General features: G+C 40.6%; 1 protein-coding gene across 3 annotated transcripts in view; it reads left to right on the forward strand.

The window, feature by feature from the left end:
• Positions 1-21,209, forward strand: part of iglon5 (IgLON family member 5) — a 183,951-nt gene that overhangs the window by 137,870 nt on the left and 24,872 nt on the right. For all 3 annotated transcript variants that reach the window (XM_061674607.1, XM_061674605.1, XM_061674606.1), the window contains exons 2-4: positions 4,997-5,075; positions 11,629-11,861; positions 19,999-20,118. In XM_061674607.1, coding sequence (XP_061530591.1) covers positions 4,997-5,075; positions 11,629-11,861; positions 19,999-20,118 — 432 coding nt within the window. The remainder of the gene's footprint in view (positions 1-4,996; positions 5,076-11,628; positions 11,862-19,998; positions 20,119-21,209) is intronic.

Below are 21,209 nucleotides of genomic sequence, written 5' to 3' on the forward strand. Positions count from 1 at the left end.
CTGTCGGTAACTTCTGTGCCAATACTTGTTTTCGTGTCAATACGACTTTTTCAACAAGGCCAAAATGTATTTTCAATGCCAAAACTTAACTGTAATGACCTGGCTCCATATTGCACCCACTCTCCCACCTCCCCTTGCACACCCTTCCAAAAAAGAAAACATGCAACAAAGCCCTAACAACAACAACATTGTATCCTCATGAAGCAGATTACCACAACAAATTTAGTAGGATATTGCACAAGAAGTGCATTTTAATTTGCAGAAATGGGACTCTTTTGTTTTGAATGTAATAAAGGTATGACGTGTGTTTGTAACCACACATACCCAGTGTTGCCCTTTTAGCTGGATGACCACAGAAGGGCAGAAGTAATAACCTTTATCTTAAAAAAATGGCTGTATAGTAAATACATGTTTTATAATTGCAACACTTAAGTAATTGCCTTTTATAATAGCAACATTTCACTTTACACTACGTCCCATGAAGGAAAGTATGAAAGCTAACCACAAAAAGGTTGTCTCCCACCTTTTTTTTGTGCAAATTTCTTCTAAATTCTGGTGAGCGTACGTTCAATTCCCTACAGAATATCACTTTGTCTACATGCTACAAAACGGTAAAAAGAAAAAAAAAAGAGGGGTGTGCTGTTCAATACTAAACATTTCTCACCAAAACAAAGTGTTGTTGTTGATGCTACTGTGGAGGAAACTCATCCCTGCTACTTTGGCTCGCCAAATAGATTAGAGCGTGACGAGCATGCAAAACTAGTGTGTGTGTGTCCGTGTGTCTGTGTGTATGTGATGCTTGTGTCGACCTGGTTGTCATGTTGTGGGAGCGCTGTGCAGGTTTTGGCATGCAGGGTGTCAATCGAGCTGTGAAAATAGCAATTGAGTAGGGAAATGGGGAATAGCACCTCACCACTTTGTAACCTCGGTGTGTGCAAGTGTCACTCATTCAGTGTGTGTGTGTGTGTGTGTGTGTGTGTCGACAGAAGGGAAAAGCCCTCCTCCTTCCCATCCTCGTATGTAGGCTATCTATGAAAGCGTGTTACAGGCGTATCCAAGCCCCCAGCTCTTGAAGTGAATAGAATTAACCCAAATAAAGTAGAGTGTCTAGCAGAGACAACACATACATGAAAAGGACCAACGACTCTCAGAGGCCGGCGGTCGGCAATGCAGCGTAACTGTTTGGCACAAAAACAAAAAAAACATGAATAAAGCAATGTTTGTGACATTTTTTGAAGTACGCAAATATGCGTCGCCCCTGTGTTTTTTAGGATACACAACAGCAACCTCGTAAGAGTTGATCTTTTTTGGGGGGGGGGGAATTCAAAAAGTTGTCAATATGTTTTAGGCAAAAAAAAATACATTTATAAATAAAAATAAAAAAATATATATATAGTTTTGGAAACAGTACACTTTTTATATACTTTTATCGAATTTGAGATCTTTTTTAATGTTATTTCAAAGTGGAAATTTTTAAAATGATAGCACATTAGCATGTTTCCTTGATGACGTTTTTCGAGCCTAAAATCCTAGATTGAAAAGAAATCTCAGTGAAAGTTAAAAAAATATATATGTATACAATAAGTTTCTGTGTTTCAGCATTTTTCGAGCTGAAAATGCTAACAATGGATAAAGTCTTAAGTTGGAAGCTTTTAAAACAATAGAAATTTACCGTTTCCACGACACCTAAAACGTTAACATTCAAAACATATCTCAAAGTGGATGTTTTTTAAAAATGATATTGAGTGTTACCGTATTTCTGTGACACCATTTTTCCAGCGTAAAACGCTAATATTGAAAAAAGTAGACATATTTTTTTTTTCTTCAAAAACGATGTTTCCCTGACAGCATTTTTTGAGCCTAAAATGTTAAACATGGAAACAGGGTAACGCTGTATTGTTTTTGAAGACTTTTAAAGACCACTTTGAGATCCTTTATCAATGGAAACATGCTAACTTACAAAAACGATTTCGGAATTTGGTTCCCCAGCAATACGGCAGGCTACTAGCAGACTTGTGTGGGTGTCAATTCTGCTTATGAATCCTTCACATCACCTCCACGCACAGCATCATTTGTCTTATTGAAATGACAAACGAGTCGGCACTTGACTTCACTTCCCGCCCGTTTAGCGGGGCGACCGCTCTGAGACGGAAAACTCGCCGCTCGGCCCGATGCACTCGACGGAGGACACCAAGTGCTCGGCAGCTTCGGAATGCGCCGGCTTTCTCCTGCTTCTTTTATAAAGATTCATTGATTAAAGGTTAGGGCTCATACCTGGTGGTATATTGAAGTCATCGCTAGATAGTTGAGGACGGAGGCCCTGGTTGGTTGTATCAGGTGTACAGAAAAAGTATGTAGTACCTGACAGGCATGTCAAAAAGAGGTCTTTGGTTATCTTTATGTGCACTCCTGCCAAGTTGGGGGGTAATCCTTTTTTTTTCACATCACATTTCCTCTTTAGCAAATGGCTGTGTGTATGTGTGTGTGTGTTGGCGTGCGTGTGTGTGTGCCTTCATTTCACGGTCCGGCACCTTTTCCTTGGGCTCATTGTCAGCACTGTTCAACGAACCTCCTGGCAGAATGCAAGGGGAAAGCAAAATGATTATTCCGGCGGGCGCAAGGAGGGTCAGCGGCGACATGTTTTTTTGTTCTTGTTTTGTTTAGCGCATTCATTACTTTGACGTCGTGCTTAAATAAGGAAGCAGGATGCAAGAGGAACGCTTATCGGTGTGCTAGCCGCCTAATTTAAGGAAACGGTGACGTGGCAATCAGTTGTTTTGGGAGGGTTCATTTACGTGGCAATCTTGGTTTAAAGGTGATGCTTCGGTTCACATTGGGTACTGCAAGGGAATAAAATGTACAAAACTGTTTTTCTTTTGGGTATAAAGGAACATATTTAATAACATTTAATATTACCCCAGAAAACTGGTACCAAACAATTCTCCAATACAGAGTTACAAGTTACAAGCCGTCACTTGACTTACGATTGAGCGTTTTTCTAACCATGATGTTTATTCTGCTCTCCCTGAGCATGCCATGTGCAGTTTGGCAGATAGTGAATTGTTCTTGAAAAAAGAGGCGTTGTGTGCTTGCTTCTGGCTTTTTAATTACCACTCCCAGTTGAAGTTTACTTTAAAACTAAACATGACACAAAGACAATTACACGTATATTTACTCAAACCACATACCTTTGTCTTACAAGAGTCTGCTCGTTTAATTCTGTAAGCGTGTATTGGTTTGGATACAAATGTAATTAATTTGGGAAAAGATACGAAGGAATGCATTCACTTCCGGGTTAGTTCGATTTACGCTTTAACGTTAAAATCAAACTAATTTGTCTCGTAAGGGGCACCATGTCACTTTTTATATGTATAACAATTTTGTAGAAAGCGACGACAAACCTTTTATCAGTTTCATAATCTAAAGGTTGCTACATTTTATGAAATACAAGTTCTAGATGACAGAGGTTTACTTAAACTCAAAAAACACACAAAACACAACCAAGATAGGAATTTTATAGAATATTTAATAAAATATACGTGGGATCTATAGGGAAACACAAAGAGGCTAACTACAACAAGGAAACACGAATATTGGTGAAAGAAAAGAAAATATGCGTACGAAAAGGGAAATAGAACGTCGTGTGTTGGACTAAAGCTGAAAACGCAAGCGTTTAATGCCTCCAGTCCGGACGAGAGAGAGAGAGAGAGAGAGAGAGAGAGAGAGAGAGGGAGAGAGGATAAAGTTGGGATTTTGTGTGAAGCTAGTAATTTCCCCGAAATTATTAGGCAAATCAACTGCTTATGGTTCAAATCACATTTTATGTTGCTTGGAGTTTCAAATCATAACAAACAGTTCTCAAAGTCTTGTCGCTGCACAATAAAGTTGACACACTGACACAGACATCAAGGCATACATTTGGAATATTTCTGCAGAGTTCTTGAAATATCAAAACGGACATTTTATCTTCAGTTAAAAACAACTGAATGGAAGTTTATGGATTGCAGTTCTCTCAAACGCCAGTGGGTGGCGCCTTGCTTGCACGTTTGAATATTAAGCAAATAGTTCGTTGCTGTATATAATTTCGATCTGACCCTTTTGGCTGCTGTCAGTTCAAACGAAGAAAAGGAGTCTTTGATGACTGCACACCAGAAAGAGCAGCAGTCCATTGAATTGAAGCAAAAAAAATGTGTCGAAAGATCACAGTCCTATTGTATTCATTAAAAAACACATCATTCCTTTTCCATCCATCCATCCATCCATTTTCTGAGCCGTGCTGGAGCCTATCCCAGCTATCTTCGGGCGAGAGGGGGTACACCCTGAACTGGTCGGCAGCCAATCGCAGGGCACATATAGACAAACAACCATTCGCACTCACATTCATACCTACAGGCAATTTAAAGTCTTCAATTAACCTACCATGCATGTGTTTGGGATGTGGGAGGAAACCGGAGTGCCCGGAGAAAACCCACGCAGGCACGGTGAGAACATGCAAACTCCACACAGGCGGGGGCGGGGATCGAACCCCGGTCGTCAGAACTGTGAGGCAGACGCTCTAACCAGTCGATCACCGTGCCGCCTCATTCCTTTTCTTTAAAAAAAAACAAAAAAAACACTACAACATTATACATTTTTTTTTTAAGAGGTTGGAACTAATTTATGGAATTTATATTATTTCAGTGGGGAAAGATAATTTGAGATATGAGTGTTTCGGGTTACGAGCGTGGTCACAGACCATACTAAACTCATTTCTCAAGGCATCACTGTATCTTCAAATTATATCTATTTATGACCCGATAATAAGCAGTTGGTGCACATCAGCGTAGTGTTTCTTTACATTGCCATCTACTGGCCTGGCATGCATACTACAGTGATTCCAGATTGTTTCGATGTCGTCACCCTTTTTTTGGTTTTTGCCCTGTCGAGAACATCTGTATGCACATCTGTTGCTATGGTTTAATCCTCACTAGACTCTCCTGTCGTCTGATCTTGGCAGGCTCCAGTGTGCACGGAGTGGAATTTGGGCACCTGCCGGACAACATTACGGTTCTAGAAGGCGAGAGCGTCACATTGAGGTGAGTCTTGATCCCGTGCACCTGCGCTCGCTAATTACATTCGAAAAACGTGTTTATCTTTCCACACACGCACACGCGCGCACATGCGCACACACACACATGCACGCACGCACACACACACACACACACACACACAAACACACACCTGTCATAGCAAACAGCCAGATCCCAGTCAAATCCACATCACGTCGTATTCCTTAGCTCTTTTTGTCCCACGACAAACTACAAAGCAGTTTATAGCTCCAAAGTGAACATCGGCTGAATAATTAAATTTAAAAAAATCACTCAAAAAAATTCTTGATTAGATAATTTAATCAGAAGAATCCATAAAACTTTTGACATGAGCCAAAAGTTGTTGCTGATAGTACATTGAGAATTCTAGTTGATTTTTAATCGGTAAAAAAAAAAAAAAAAAAAAAATTCATGATAATAATCATGTCTTTAGAATCCCTGAATGTTCTGAAATCAGCTCAAAATTGCTTTTGCTAGATCGCCACCTAACATTGGTCTTTAAACAAGAATTCTGCAACACTTTGAACACTTCTGAAAATTCCTGCTGTTACAGCAACGACTAGAAGTATGAAGACTATTGATTTGTCGGTTTGCAAAACAAAAAGTGATCTAAGTTAAACTGTGATCTAAAAAGTGATCTAAGTTAAACTGCAAACTTCGGTAAAAAAGAAGAATTTAATCAAAGGATTCCTGAAAGTTGCTACATGTCGAACGCTGCCAAGAAAGATGGAGAGGACTGATTTGCCAATCATCTTGATTTGGATATTTAAGTACGGTCAAGTTATCTACTTTAAACTGCACTCGTTTGGATCAATTAACTATAATCATGTCTCAAGGATTCCTTGAAGTTTTGAAATCAACTTAAAACAGCTATGTGTAGCTCGCTGCCTAGAAAGATGTAAAAAAATATATATATCATGTCTCAAGAATCCCTGAATGTTTTGAAATCAGTACTGATTTGTCAACCATCTTGGTTCAGATATTATTCCAAGGGATCTACTTTCCTTTAAAGTGCAACCACTTAGTTTGTTCGACGTTAATACTGTCGTAAGTATTCCTGAAAGTTATGAAATCAGTTTAGAGTGCCGCCTAGAAAGATCCAGAGAATTAATTTGTCAACCATGTTGGTTCTTGGATTTTTTTATTATTTAAAAAAAAATGGGATATACCAGGGGCAGTTAAAAAGTAAGGCCCCCAAATTTCCTGTAGCTTTATATATTGCAAATAAAGGAAATATATGTATAGAAAAGTGCCCAAAAAGTGGGGATTTTTACTTTTCGATATAATCTCCCTTTTCCTCAATACCGACTGTCCATCGATGAACAAGGGCATGTATGGTAGCCTCGTAAAATCAGTAGGCTGAGCTTTTAACCAATTTTTAAAGCTTGCTTAACTTGTTCGCCATCAGAGAAGTGCTGACCCCTAACTCATTCCTTTGAAGGTCTAAAAAGGTGAAAATCTAAAGGTGCCAAATCAGGTAAATGAGTTATGGATGGGTGACTGATGGGAACTGATGACGTCACAAGCTCCTTTGCTTGTCACGGAGGTCTCTCAAAGCAGGTTCTTGTTCTTTGATCCCGGACATCCAGTTTTTGTCTGTGCTTTAGCCTATTGCACCTTCCCCATACACATTTTGCAACCTTTTGAAAATGTTTAGTGGTGGTTACCATTCCAAAGCAAGAAATTCAATCGCAGGCTCTTTGATTCTGATGGGCATCCAACAGTGATGTCATTTCCAAAATGGCTGACAGTAAGCCTGCAGGCTAAAGTACAACGTTTTTTTTTTTTTAAATAAACCTTCAAAATAATATTGAAACAATGGAAATTTCGGGAAAAAAATCAATTATTAGTAGGTAAATAAAATTGGGCTCGTTACCTTTTGACTGCGTCTCATACTTCAGACATTTACCTTTTAGTAATCGTGTCACAAGAATCCCTGAGACTTTTAGCATCAACAGTAAATTGCTACAGGTAGAGCGGCGACTAGAAAACTACAGAAACCCAACACATTCTTCCCTATCAGCAGTAGCCGTAGCAGTAATATTTAAAAGCCGTGGAGAGTCGATAGTCGTTTGAACGCAGATCCTTTCCAGTCCCGATCCCCACATGTTGCTGCTCTCCATCGATAGAATTTCCGTGAATCCTGGGAGGACTTCCAAGAACAATCAATGTCACCTTTTTTCTGTGTTTACGTTTTACAACCCAGCAGTTCATTGGATGTAAACACTGCAGGGCTCCCTCTCCGGAGACACGTTTAACGATTCAAACCGGTTCTTTTTATTTATATATATATATATATATATATATATATAAAGTGTGTCTACAAAACATATTGGCTTTTGTCCCCCTACAAACACACAGTCAAGTTCAAGTGAAGGTTGAAGAAAATTTGGGTCAGAAATATGTTTTTCTTATTTGTTGTTTGGACTTTTTTTTTTTTTTTCATGCAGGGCAGACAGTTTGGGAATCATTCTGTGGCGCAAATGACTCCCAGTGTAACATTTCTCATCAGGCCTTTATGACTTCACAAGCAGCAATAAAACGGCCTATTTTGTAATCAAATGTGCGCGTGTACGAGCCGGACAGCCTGCGGCTAACAAACAAAACACAAAGCGCTTTATAAATAAACTTCCACTTGAATGTAAATCACTTTTTTTTTTTTTTTTTGGCCCAAGTGGCTCGAGTACTTTTTTTACCCTGTTCTGCTCCAGACGATGCCGTTTGATGCGGGCCATTAAGATGAAGCCACATTTGATGTTATTACGCTTCTCATTTCCTCCGGGCCCCGAGTGTTGCCGCAGCAGAAGAAGCAGCAGACGTGATTAAATTTAAAATTAGATTAATACGCCATTTGTACACAGATTTTGTCATTTTTATGGCAGAATTACTGGCACCGAACCTTGTCAGTGCATCTGCGAGACAAACGTCAGCTTAGAGACTATTTACCGTATGTTGAAGAATGTCCAAGTTTACGTGAATGTGAAAAGAAATATGAATTATACTAATTTATCAATTATCCTCGTTTATATAATATGCAAAACAAACAGGGAAGAAATAAATTACTGTTAATTACTGTACTTCATCACAGTTTTTAGATCAGCTAATTGTATGGTATGCAATAGTAGAGCACTGACTAGAAAGGAGTAGAATATACAGTATCAGTTTCTTGGTTGAAAACAAATTGAGACCTACTGTACTCGAGCACTGACTAGAAAGCTGGGTGAAGTGGTTCTTTTTTTTTTTCTCTCGCTGTTCTACCTCCTGTTCTAGCAGGAGCAAATTTTCATAAAATTCCAAAACATGCAGGTATTCTTGTTAAATTATATATGTACATATTTTTTTATTGAAACAAAATGGGCAGCAACACTGTCACATCACTTCTACTGTAACTTTCTATTTGCTGCAGATAAACTGTTTACATTTTTCAAATTTTAAAATTTTTAGATCGTTAAACAATAAACAGCTGACATGTAACATGGAACAGACGTGAGGACGTCAAATGGCCATGTGGAAAAGAGTTTTTGTTCTTTTATCACCCTGTAAAAATAAACTATTTTACTTTGACTTTCCATTTATTTTCATGCACATACACATGGAGCGTGCCCACTTCTAGTGGTTTCCTAATCCTCCCTGCAGCCAGTGCTAAGGGAGTACACTGGTACCTCGACTTACAAGTAAAAAGACTTACGGGTTTTTTCGAGATATGAGCTGTTTTTCGTTTTTCGGTCATGAGATGCGTCACAACAAGCAGCAATTTAGCAAATAGTGGAAAAATTATTCAATTCTAGCTCAATGCTAACACGCAATGCACAATGCTATAGACGAGCTAACAAAAATAGCGTTGATGTTGTGGTCATTATAAACCTTTAAACAACAACAACTATTTGAACACAAACAGTAGCAAAACATGCAGACAGAACATACAACAGTAATCAAAGGCATATAGTGTATATTCTTTATCCTCCTATTAGCACGTTTTATCATCACATCTATGTGTAGTATGTCTGTATGTATTGTATGCCCCTGGTGGCCAACGCACGCACACCAGAATGAGCAGCACTATTTCCTTGGTATTATCAATATGAACAAACTGTTTGTCTTTATTTACAGGTATATTCAATGATGCTATTACTGTACGTTTTTTTTTTTTTTTTTTTTTTAAACTGTAGCATGCTAGGCGGCACGGTGGACGACTGGTTAGAGCGTCAGCCTCACAGTTCTGAGGACCTGGGTTCAATCCCCGGCCCCGCCTGTGTGGAGTTTGCATGTTCTCCCCGTGTCTGCGTGGGTTTTCTCCGGGCACTCCGGTTTCCTCCCACATCCCAAAAACATGCATTAATTGGAGACTCTAAATTGCCCGTAGGCATGACTGTGAGTGCGAATGGTTGTTTGTTTCTATGTGCCTTCCGATTGGCTGGCAACCAGTTCAGGGTGTACCCCGCCTCCTGCCCGATGACAGCTGGGATAGGCTCCAGCACGCCCGCGACCCTAGTGAGGAGAAGCGGCTCAGAAAATGGATGGATGGATGGAGCATGCTATTTTTCTTATTAAAATCATGTTCCAAAAATATTTGTTTTTTGTGCCGCTGAATGAGATTAATTGCATTTCCATTCGTTTCAATGGGGAAAGATGATCTGAGATATGAGTGCTTTGATTTACAATCTTGGTCATGGAATGAATTAAAATAGTGAGTCAAGGCACCACTGTAAAATTGCCCATGATCTATTGTAAAGCGTCACTCGGAAGCCTTGTTTAGAATTGGTGTAGAGGGTGAATCATTTCAATGCACAGAATGTTACTCATCAGTGTTGCATGAGACGGACAGAAAGGGACTCTCTGAATAGATGAGCCGAGGCGGCGCAAAGCTCTGGTATAACGTGAATCATGTGCTATTCATGGACTTTTTTTTTTTTTTAATTAACCACAACACTTGTGGCGTTTTTTTGCATCGGGTGTTGTGCAAACACTCGAGGGGAATGTAGTCGATATGCGTCAGTGTCGTCATTGTCGGCTCGAGCGAGCAGACGCCGACGCAAAGCGTAGAACACCTCAAGGCCGACAGAAGCATAGTGAATCCTTGTGTTTATTAAACGAGAAGTACAGACGCAGGAGAGAGAAAAGCTCGACAGATTGAACAAACAAAGAGGAGACACAGGTGGGAAGAAGGCAGGCGAGGGCACGCAGGAAACTACACACACGAAAAGGCTGGCACGGCTGACAAGGCAAGGTGATGGAAAAACATCCAGGGAGAAAGGTGCTTTAAAAAGAAACTGTCACATTCAAGAAGCATGACAATCTAACAATGTAAATCGTGAAAGTTTTGGGACAAGTTAGAAATTGCTACTGGTAAAACGCTGACGAGAAAGCAGTAGAGCATGTAAGACATCTTGCTTTGGATATTATTCATAACGGTCATCAACTTTCCCATTAACATCATCCTTTTAGATCTGTGAAAAATAATCACGTAACAAGAACACCTGAAAGTTTTGGAATCAGATGAAAATTGCTATGTGTAGAGCATCGACTAGAAATACGTAGAGTACTGATTTGCTGGCCGTCTTTGTTTCGAAATGTTTTCAAAAACAAACAGGGCTCTATTTTAATCTACAACCCTTCAGATATGTAAACGATAATCACGTAACAAGAATCCCTGAAAGTTCTAAGATGAACATTTCTACTGGTGGAGTGCCACATAGAAAGATGGCCAATTCTGATGTCAGCCATCTTAATTCAGGTATAATTTTAAACAAACGGGGAGCTACTTCATACTTCAACTTTCCAGTTTGTTAAGCGATCATGTAACATCATGTAAGTTTCAATGGGAAAATTGCTACTAGTAGAGCGCTGCTTATAACAGATGTAAAGTACTGATTTGACCGCAGGTATGGCATCCATCTTGGCTCACGTAATATTCTAAACAAATGCTACTCTACTTTACTGCAACCTTTTAGATCTGTAAATAATAACCAGGTAACAAGAATTGCTGAAAGTTTAAAAGTAAAAATTGCTACAAGTAGAGCGCCACCTAGAAAAATGCAAAGTACTGATTTGACCACAGGTATTACATCCATCTTGGTTCAGGTATTATTTAAAACAAATTCTATTCTCTACTTTCAATTAAACTTCAAACTTTTCGATCTGTAAATAATCACACACAGGAATGCCAGAAAGTTTTAAGATGAAATTTGATACTTGTAGAGTGCCGCCAATAAATGTCCAAAGTACTGATTTGACCACATGTACGACAGAAATATTTCAAAGCAAACAGGTCTCTACTTTACTTTAAAATACAACCTTTTAGTTCTGTCTCCAAAAATCCTGCAAAAATAATCCTGGAAAGTTCCTCGACAAAATGGCTACTGATAGAGCGCCGCCTTGAAATTTATAAGTATAATTCAAAGTAAACACGGCTCTACTTTAAACGTGCTTTGCGATCTGTAAACAATATTCACATAACTAGACAGTTATGAAAATTGCTACTGATAGCGAGCCGCCTTGATCTACCCCTAGCCCTGTGCGTAATAGTTTCCTGTCATCGTAGGTGTCGGATCGACGAGGAGGTGACGCACAAGGCCTGGCTGAACCGCTCCAACATCCTTTTCACGGGAACCGACAAGTGGTCGCTGGACAAACGCGTCACGCTGGTCAATAGCAACAACAGCGACTTCTCTGTCCACATCGACAAGGTGCAAGTGAGCGACGAGGGTCCCTACACGTGCACCTTCCAGGCCAACAACAAGCCGCGCATCGCCCACGTCTACCTCATCGTGCAAGGTCAGAATTTGGAACTGTTTTTGGCAGAGGGTGTGGGAAGATACTGCCAGCAACGTTTGATGATTCACTGTGAAAAGGAAATATTCGCAGTTTGATTCGCACGAAATCCGGCACACATCTTCATCATGATAAGGACGCACAAAAATCTAAACAAAACCTTTATTGTGAAATACTGTATACGGGGAGTCAGACATTTTGATTTGAAGGTATTTTGTCTGTTTTTAGTGATCACTTTGTGTTGAAAAAAAGATGAGCACCTGGCACCGGTGTGTCGCATTGACACAAAATCTGGCACGCATGTTCATCATCGCAAAAAAGTCATCATAGAACCTAGGCTGTGAAACGCACAGCTAGTCAACCATTCTGATTTGAAGGTGCCGTTTTTCCCAGATTTTTGCCATTTTTTGTTTCATACATAAATAAAGGGAAGGCTTACCACCAAATGTGCATATCTAATAGACAAATGAGCGATGCTTAATTGTCAAAGCTGTAACGATTTGTTTCTAGAGTATGATCGGAGCCTGGTGAAAAATTTTATAATTTTGCAGGTTTTTTTTCTGATTTGGGCCAACAATTTCCAAAGGAATTCACCTGCACCACAAAATTTCAAACGGCAATACTTAACAGATGGATGACATTAAATTGCGAATGTTGTGACTTTTCATCACAGGGTGAATTGAGCTTGGCAGTAAAATTGATGATTCACCGTTTTCCTTTTTTTCTAGGATTTAGGCCATTTATTTATTTAGTTCGTACCTGAACAAACTCCGCCTAGGGAGTTGACCTAATCCTCGCCAAATTTAAACCAAGTATACAAGACAGATGAGCAAAACTAAGTTGCGAAAAGTTGTGACTTTTCATTATAAGGTGTGGGCAGGACTTGGTGGCAAAGTTTGATGACTCACTGTTTGCCTTTTTGTTTTTTGTTTTTTTCTCATTGATCTACCCCATTTACTCCAGGGGTTGTACTTTTAACAAATTCTGTCTCAGGAATGCAAATTCAAACCGGAAAACGAGTTTGTTCCAACATTCAAAAATGGATTACATAAAGTAAAGATTTTCTGGTTAAACTAAAGAGATTATTTGCATTAAGTAATAAAGCCAATTTAATTATTTTAATTTAGGACCACTTGAAATTATAGTTTTGCTTCACTTTAAGAAATTAGTGAAGGTTGCACTAAAACAATTCTTGACATGAGTCAAAGTTAAAATATTAGGTGTGAAGGATTACTTCATTTTTTTTTATTACTTTAGTTTATTAAGTGTTTCATTTGTTTAAGTGTAGTTTTATGCCAAGTTGTTAAGTGTAGTTTTATGCCAAGTTGTTGGCAAACAAGGTATGGGATTTTTTTATTTATTTTACAGATATATATTCCACCATAGTTTCAGCAAATCTCCTGAAGCCCAAGATTACAGGTCAGCACGAGGCTGCGGGGGTGTGGAGGAGGCCCTCGAGTACACCACAAATGATTGACACCTCATCAGTCACGCCATCTATTTCTGATTAGTTTTTCCTTTATTTTTTTCCACAAATAATTTTTCTCATTAACTACTGTCAGGTTGTACAGTTTTATTAATAACTTAACAACACTTTATAATTTGATGCATTATAGATTCACTCATCAGTCACACCTCGTGGTGGTAAGTGACTTGTGTAACCAAAGCTGCCCTGGGACAGTCTGACGGAAGCATGGCTGCCATTCTGCGGCTACGGCCCCCACGACCACAACCAAACATCCAAACGTATTCACCAGTTGGCAATGCGTGTTAAGTGTCTTGCCCAGGGATACAACAACAACATGCGTTCGGGCCAACATGCACTATATGATTTTAAAACTATATATATATTTATTTTTTTGGGGTACAGCCTGCCGACAGAGTCTGCTGATTTACCATTAAACCAAAATACAGTATTTTCACTGCCACCAGTGCGTCCCGTCTACCTTACTGTGAAAGGCCGTCCATCGTTGCGCTTTGTGCTCATAACTGCCACATCTGCTAAATGACTTAATTACATGTTCCGTTTTTTGGCCACGATTGACTCTTGACACCACGGAAGCAATCAGGAGATTTTATGGCTGACTCAATGTGCCTTTGCCTCTCAAAGCACGCCCAAATACGAGAACAGCTAACAACCCCTCGTGACATTTTAGCACGCGAGGTAAGTCACATGAATGAGTCAGGGCTTCATTACTGGCTTACGCGCAAAGCGGCAAAAGCAAATATAAGCTAATAGCGCAGGTGGCGGTTGACAAAGTGGACGGTTTTCTCACTTCCACATCGCAGAATCTGTTGACTTGTTTGTCTTGATTGAGGAAGTCAGACAGATTAGACGCAAGCTGCCAGGCGCGCAGAGGCTCGACTGCATCTGCTCAGAAAAAAAACTGCTAGAAAAAGTGTCGCAGAAGGGCAAGTGATCGCTGATTAGCGGTGGGAAAACAAACCGAGCTGACATTTGAGCCCAGCTCCTTCAAACATCTACTATATATCCTTTACAGGGCAAATTAACAATATTTTATAACCACATGCCTACACACCCAGCCAATCAGCTCATTCACTTCCAGGCATTTTCAAAGCGGAGTTTCCGATATTGCCAGTCATTCTAGAGTATGTCTACTTATCTTTCAAGACCCACTGAATATTGTGTTCAATGACAATCCAAGCAATGAACCTACCGAATGAAAGTATTCATTCACCAGAAAAAACGTTTACCATTTTTTAGTAATCAGGGTTGGCTTCACCAAAAACACTGATTTATGATCAAAAAGCGGAGAAAATCAGCTTCCCTGATAAGAAGCATGTCTAGCCGAACAGTGACTTTGATGCTACTATTTTTTCGCATTACATTTTGCATATTTTTTTGTAACACCCCAAACTGTATTGATAGCAAAAAAAAAAAAAAAAAATATATATATATATATATATATATATATATATAATTATATATAAATTATATATAAATAATTTATGAATAAATAATTTGCATCATTCACATCATTGAAAGTTCGGAAGGAACATGCATGCTGGATTCTGTAAAAAAATAAAAATTTATTTTTCTCCCTCAGCTAATTAACTAGCCATCTTGTTCAGCAGAGGTGGGTCGTAACGAGTTACATTTACTTTCTGAATAAATTGCACTTGTCAGAGCAGTTTTTAATGCGAGATCATTTTTACTTTTACCTGAGTATTTTTGTTAAAAACACACACTACTTTTACTCTGTTACATTGAATTGTAGTCTGCTTCCTAGTTGTATCTATTATTGCATGAGAAATTGATTTGTTTTCGTTTGTCAGAGAGACTTCTGCTTCTGCCACTGTCGCATGGCTCGGTTTCACCAATTCAACGTAACCAGTAGTGATGTTTGACTCCATTTCACCAATTACACGGCACCAGGGAGTCACATGACCGCACACGTCTCCCTGATCCCCCCACACAGAAGTTTTTCAAAGTGACAAATTTATCTGAAGCGTGGCAGAAGCAATGGAGGCATGCAAAAGCTACAAACGGCATGCACCTCGCAGTCAGAAGAGGCAGGACACCCCTGGCTGAACATTAAATCTGTCTTTACCTTACCCACTACAAAAAGAACAACTATGTCACATGCTGTGATCTGTCTGCCTAAAAATCTTCGCATTTCAACCTACAAGGACTCCACTTTGAACTTGAGCAAATGTCACCTCTGCCTGGTGAATGTATTGTGCTTTTTCACAAGTGACAACAGAACATTTCTTGTGGCTGAATTTGCCTTAATTAATTTTATTTTACAAAGATTTGGCAGGGTCCTCGAGGGTGCATGGGAGTTCGCCCAACCAGTCTACATGTGTTTTGTGGACTTGGAGAAGGCGTTCGATCGTGTCCCTCGGGGGTCCTGTGGGGGGTGCTTCGGGAGTATGGGGTACCGAAACTCCTGATACGGGCCGTTCGGTCCCTGTACGACCAGAGTCAGAGTTTGGTCCGCATATCCGGCAGTAAGTCACACTCGTTTCCGGTGAGGGTTGGACTCCGCCAAGGCTGCCTTTGTCACCGATTCTCTTCATAACGTTTATGGACAGATTTTCTAGGCTCAGCCGAGGCGTAGAGGGGGTCCGGTTTGGTGGCCTCAGTATTGCATCTCTGCTTTTTGCAGATGATGTGGTTCTGTTGGCGTCATCAAGCCGTGACCTCTAACTCTCACTGGAGCAGTTCGCAGCCGAGTGTGAAGCGGCTGGGACGAGAATCAGCACCTCCAAATCTGAGACCTTGGTCCTCAGTCGGAAAAGGGTGGCGTGCCCTCTCCAGGTCGGGGATGAGATCCTGCCCCAAGTGGAGGAATTCAAGTATCTTGGGGTCTTGTTCGCGAGTGAGGGAAGAATGGAACAGGAGATTGACAAGTGGATCGGTGCAGCGTCTGCAGTCATGAGGACTTTGTATCGATCCGTTGTGGTAAAGAAAGATCTAAGCCGAAAGGCGAAGCTCTCGATTTACCGGTCGATCTACGTTCCTACCCTCACCTATGGTCACAAGCTGTGGGTCGTGACCGAAAGAACAAGATCCAGGATACAAGCGGCCGAAATGAGTTTCCTCCGCAGGGTGTCCGGGCTCTCCCTTAGAGATAGGGTGAGAAGCTCGGTCATCCGGGAGCATCTCAGAGTAGAGCCGCTGCTCCTTCACATCGAGAGGAGCCAGATGAGGTGGCTGGGGCATATGATTCGGATGCCTCCCACCAGGAGGAGACCCCGGGGATGACACATGACACGCTGGAGAGACTACATCCTTCGGCTGGCCTGGGAACGCGTCGGGATCTCCCCGGAAGAGATGGATGAAGTGGCTGGGGAGAGGGAAGTCTGGGCATCCCTGCTAAAGCTACTGCCCCCGCGACCCGACCTCGGATAAGCAGTAGAAAATGGATGGATGGATGGATGGAAAGATGTTTTATTTTTTTTAACCTCTCCTGTTCAGCTGTATGGACATGCAGAATGATGAATCTGTGTGCCTTTTGTGCTGGAACAGTTTAGCTGTGCAACAGGGGAGTTTGAAGTACTCCCTCTGCTTATTTTTGCATTTTTTTTATTATTCTGATGTTTATCGAAAAAGCAGCAGGGTTTTAGGGGACAGACGGAGGGACAGAATGGACAAGCGGAATAGGAGTGCGAACCACATCAGAACAATACTAAGACAGTCTAGATATTTGAGCATAAGTAATTCAAGTCTATAGCGTGTCTATGGAACTTATTAGTGAATGAACACCATATCACATGCGTGTTAGTCAACTGGTGTACGGAGTTGCTGAGCCGGCACATTGAGAAAGGGTGGGCACGGCCCCCTCCACCCACAAAGGGGGAGGCAAAGCCAGCGAACCAAACCCGCGTGGGAGCCAGCCAGGGGGTCGCCACCCACTCACCAGGACCCAGAGCTTTCCCCCAGCCCAACTGAAGCGCACGGGTACCGGACCACCACCCCACACAACCCAATGCATTAAAACTGAAGGACCGGCAGGGCCGAGAAGGGGGGCGACCAGACCGGAGACCAGCACAGATGTGCCAGTACTCGGCCCGGCGTGCGCCTCATCATGCCTCGTGCCAGCCCCCAGGGGACCCTGAATGAAAGATTTTAAGGAGTATTGTTTTGTAAAATGATTTTGTTCAGTAAACTCTGCAGTTGCACATTACAATTTTATATTTTGAGCCATTTGACGTTCATGCTCTGATTAAAAATAAAAACAAATCAGAAGTTACTCAACAGTTACTCAGTACTTGAGTAGTTTTTTTTTTAAATACTTAGTATTACGCAATTAATTATTTGGAAGACTACTTTTTTACTTTTTTACTTTTTTTTATTACATTTGCCTTTTTTTTTACTTGAGGCAAATTATGTTAAAGTAACAGTATTTGTACTTGTGTACAATTTTTGGCTATTCTACCTACCTCTGTATAGCAGATTGGAAAACCAAGAGGGTTTTTGCTGTTATCCCTGGCAGCTTTAAGAGGATCTGATCACAATCTGGCGAAACTTGCTTGGAGTTGTAAAAAAATAAATTAAAAAAAGCATTTTTTAAATCAACAGGATTCATATACTGACAGCTTTAAAAAATAATTTTTTTTTTAAAAAAAGCAGCATAATAGCCCTAAAAGAACAGGATGTATTTGCGGCTGACAGGTGGCAGAGAGCTGCTGACTGACTCAGTTTTTGCTAACTGCAGCCAAGCGAGCAAACGATCTTGTCTGGGGGGGCCAAAACTTGGCATAGCCCGCCATACGTACTGTACATACAAACACATACTGTATGTAAACATATATTGATATGTTTGTCTAACTGAGTGCTGTAATTGTAGTGTGTGTTTATTGTGCCGCCTCACCGCCGATGCTGTCGGCCACCCGACAAGTTGCAAGAGAAATGAGAGCCATGGCGGAGCCAAACTCATTAAAAACAATGATAATGGCCCGTTTAAATTCAAGGGCCGTCTTGTTATCAGTTTAAGTACGAGACCGAGTGCTGCATGCTCTGTGGTTTATTGGTCCCCAGCTGCTGGATCAAGAAGAAATTGACACTTTTGATCAAGTCTACATAGAAAAATAACATCCCTTGAATTCCTTGAATCCGGCACACAGGTTCAGCCTGACAGGAGGCACAAAAAACAGGATATTACCTATCTACTGTAAAACCCACCGGTAGTTGGCTATTTTCTTTTGAAGGTGCAGTATGAGTGGCGTGCAAATGTATGCTGATGCCCGGGAACACAACGCCATGGTAATGCCCTTCGAAAACAAACGTGGGTGGGGTTCTGAGGAAAGTTTTTTTCCCCTCAAAAAACAATTGCTGACTGAACTTTTTACCCTTTGACGGATGTGCTTTTTGATGCCTCCCGCATGCCACTGTGCAATATGAAACACAAAAATGTCCCCTGAAGTATTAGAAAATATTAGCGTCAAGCACCAGTGTGTCTGATTGTCATGGAATCTGGAAAATGTCATCTCATTCCAAAATTAACGCATAAATTAGCAGGTAGTCAGCCATTTGTTTTGAAGGTGCAATATGACTCAACACAAAAACACCCTGAAATGTTAGAAAATATGAGCATCCGGCTTCAGTGCATTCGATTGATATCAAATCTGGCACACAGGTTCATCATGACAAGATGCACGAAAATAAACATTGAACCTATGCTGTGAAATGCACAGGCAGTTGGCCATTTTGGTTTGAAGGTGCAACATGGTTTACAAACAAAAAACACACACGAAAACATCCTCTGTAGTGTTAGAAAATGTTCGTGTCCAATTGACACCGAATCCAGCACGCGTTCATCATGTGATCAATAAGCTGTTGTGCTACAATTTTTTTCAGTAAATTTCTGAATAAATGGGAGATTCGACACTGGCCTATAATTGCAAAGTCTCAGGGACGGGGTCGGGTATTTTGAGTAAGGGTCGAATAAGATGAACAGCTGCAGGTACAGTGCCAGAGGTAAGTGTAAAATGTATAATAGATGAGATGGAAGAGCCTAACATTAAAAACAGCTCTTTAACAAGTTTCCCAGGAAGAGGGTCAAGCAAGTACGTTCTCTTTTGCCATCCAAATGGGTTTTTTGAGTCTGTCAATGGATACTTCCTCAAAGTCAGAGAGGGTAGCCAGACGGGTATCTGCCTTAATTCCCATTATAGTTTCAATTAGTTGAAGAACTAATATCACTTCTGCTGTAGCATTGGTTGTGGTCAGAACGAAGGCAATGGCCCGACACTTTGGATTTTATGAAGTAATGGTTGGACATAACAGTGGTATATAAACCGGTCCCCGGTTTAGAACCAAATTACCATTATTGTGGGTCAGTATATGTATTAATGGCAAGAAACCCAAAATATCAGCTATTGTCTGAAACGTTGCACTAAGAGATTCTGACAGGGAACAAACGCCTCCCAGGAAATTTGCTCAATCGCCACCAAATTTGACCGAGGGGATACTAGACAGACGTAAAGCTGCGAAAGTTGTGACTTTTCATCATAGGGTTTGGCTGGAGCTTGACGGCCAAATTTTGTCGATTCGCCATGGAACACGGAACTCTCAAAACTGGGCACCACAAACTCTAAACAGATTTAGATTAGAATTACTGCATTGGGAGGCGGTGGTTGGTTGTAAATATGTATTTATTTATTTTTTTCTCAGTGCCCGCCAGAATCGTCAACATCTCCACGGACGTGTCGGTGAACGAGGGCGAGAACGTCAACCTCTTCTGTCTGGCAGTGGGCCGGCCTGAGCCCACCGTCACCTGGAAGGACCAAAAATGTACGTACCTTTTTTTTGGTTTTTTTTTTTTAACCCCAATTCCAGCATCAAGCCTCAGTTAGCATTGCACTCTTCATCCTGTGTCATCATCCTTAAAGCCAGCTGCTTAGTCTGGTCTCTTCCATCTTTAAAATCCGCACTGCTGTATTTTGCCCGCGTCCTGATGTTTTGTCCCAAATAACCGCTCATTACCCGTGATTATCCCCGCTGCGCCACCGGTAATCATCGGCATCTGTCTTCATCGGGGGGCCCACGTCAAGCGGTGTGCCAACAGACACTAACCGCCAATTTTGGAACTTCACGGGGGGCTATTTATGGCCCCCAACCCACCCTGCCGAACACCCACCGCCGCCATTCGGGGTGGTCTGCACACACGTCTTTATTAGTGGCCTCTGATTATATTTGATCAGGACGGAATGTACTACCTCTTCCGTCTGTCATCATTAATGTCCGCCGTTCAGTTAGCATCACACAGCCTCTTTCAGCTGTAATGAGGTTTCTCCATCATCTATTTAGTGCAATATAATATAGAACTGTGCTATATTACACAGTCATTTCAAGTCTATTTTTACGATTGAGATGTATCCAACTACATCCAATTTAATTTTGGTCAGGAAAACTGTAAAATAACCAGAATGGTACTCAGTAGAAAGCAAAAGTCCTGCACAACGCTAACTTTTGTCATTAGGTTTTATACATTAATAGAAAAATGAATGTTGAGAAATTATGGAATTGTGAAGTTGTGAGTTGTGAACCAAAATTAATTCAAAATATTCATTCTTGTACCCTCGCGCTCCCTAAAGTTGAGTGGGGGAAAATTAACAGTAATTATCATTCATATTTTATGGTACTTTTCAACTAAAAACAATGCTGAAATTGATTAACGCATGAAAGATAAAACATGAAGAAAATAATATGGAATCATACACAAGATTTTGACCAGAAAATACACAGTGATGAGGAAAACTAGAAATGCATTCAATACAAATAAACAAATGGAAAAAAGAAAATATTTTGGTAAAAATACAAACATCTTAAAAATATTTTAAAATATATATATATATTATATTTTATTTTACATATTTTTTGCA

Source organism: Phycodurus eques, chromosome 4, assembly GCF_024500275.1.
Source record: "Phycodurus eques isolate BA_2022a chromosome 4, UOR_Pequ_1.1, whole genome shotgun sequence".
Taxonomy (NCBI): Eukaryota; Metazoa; Chordata; class Actinopteri; order Syngnathiformes; family Syngnathidae; genus Phycodurus; species Phycodurus eques.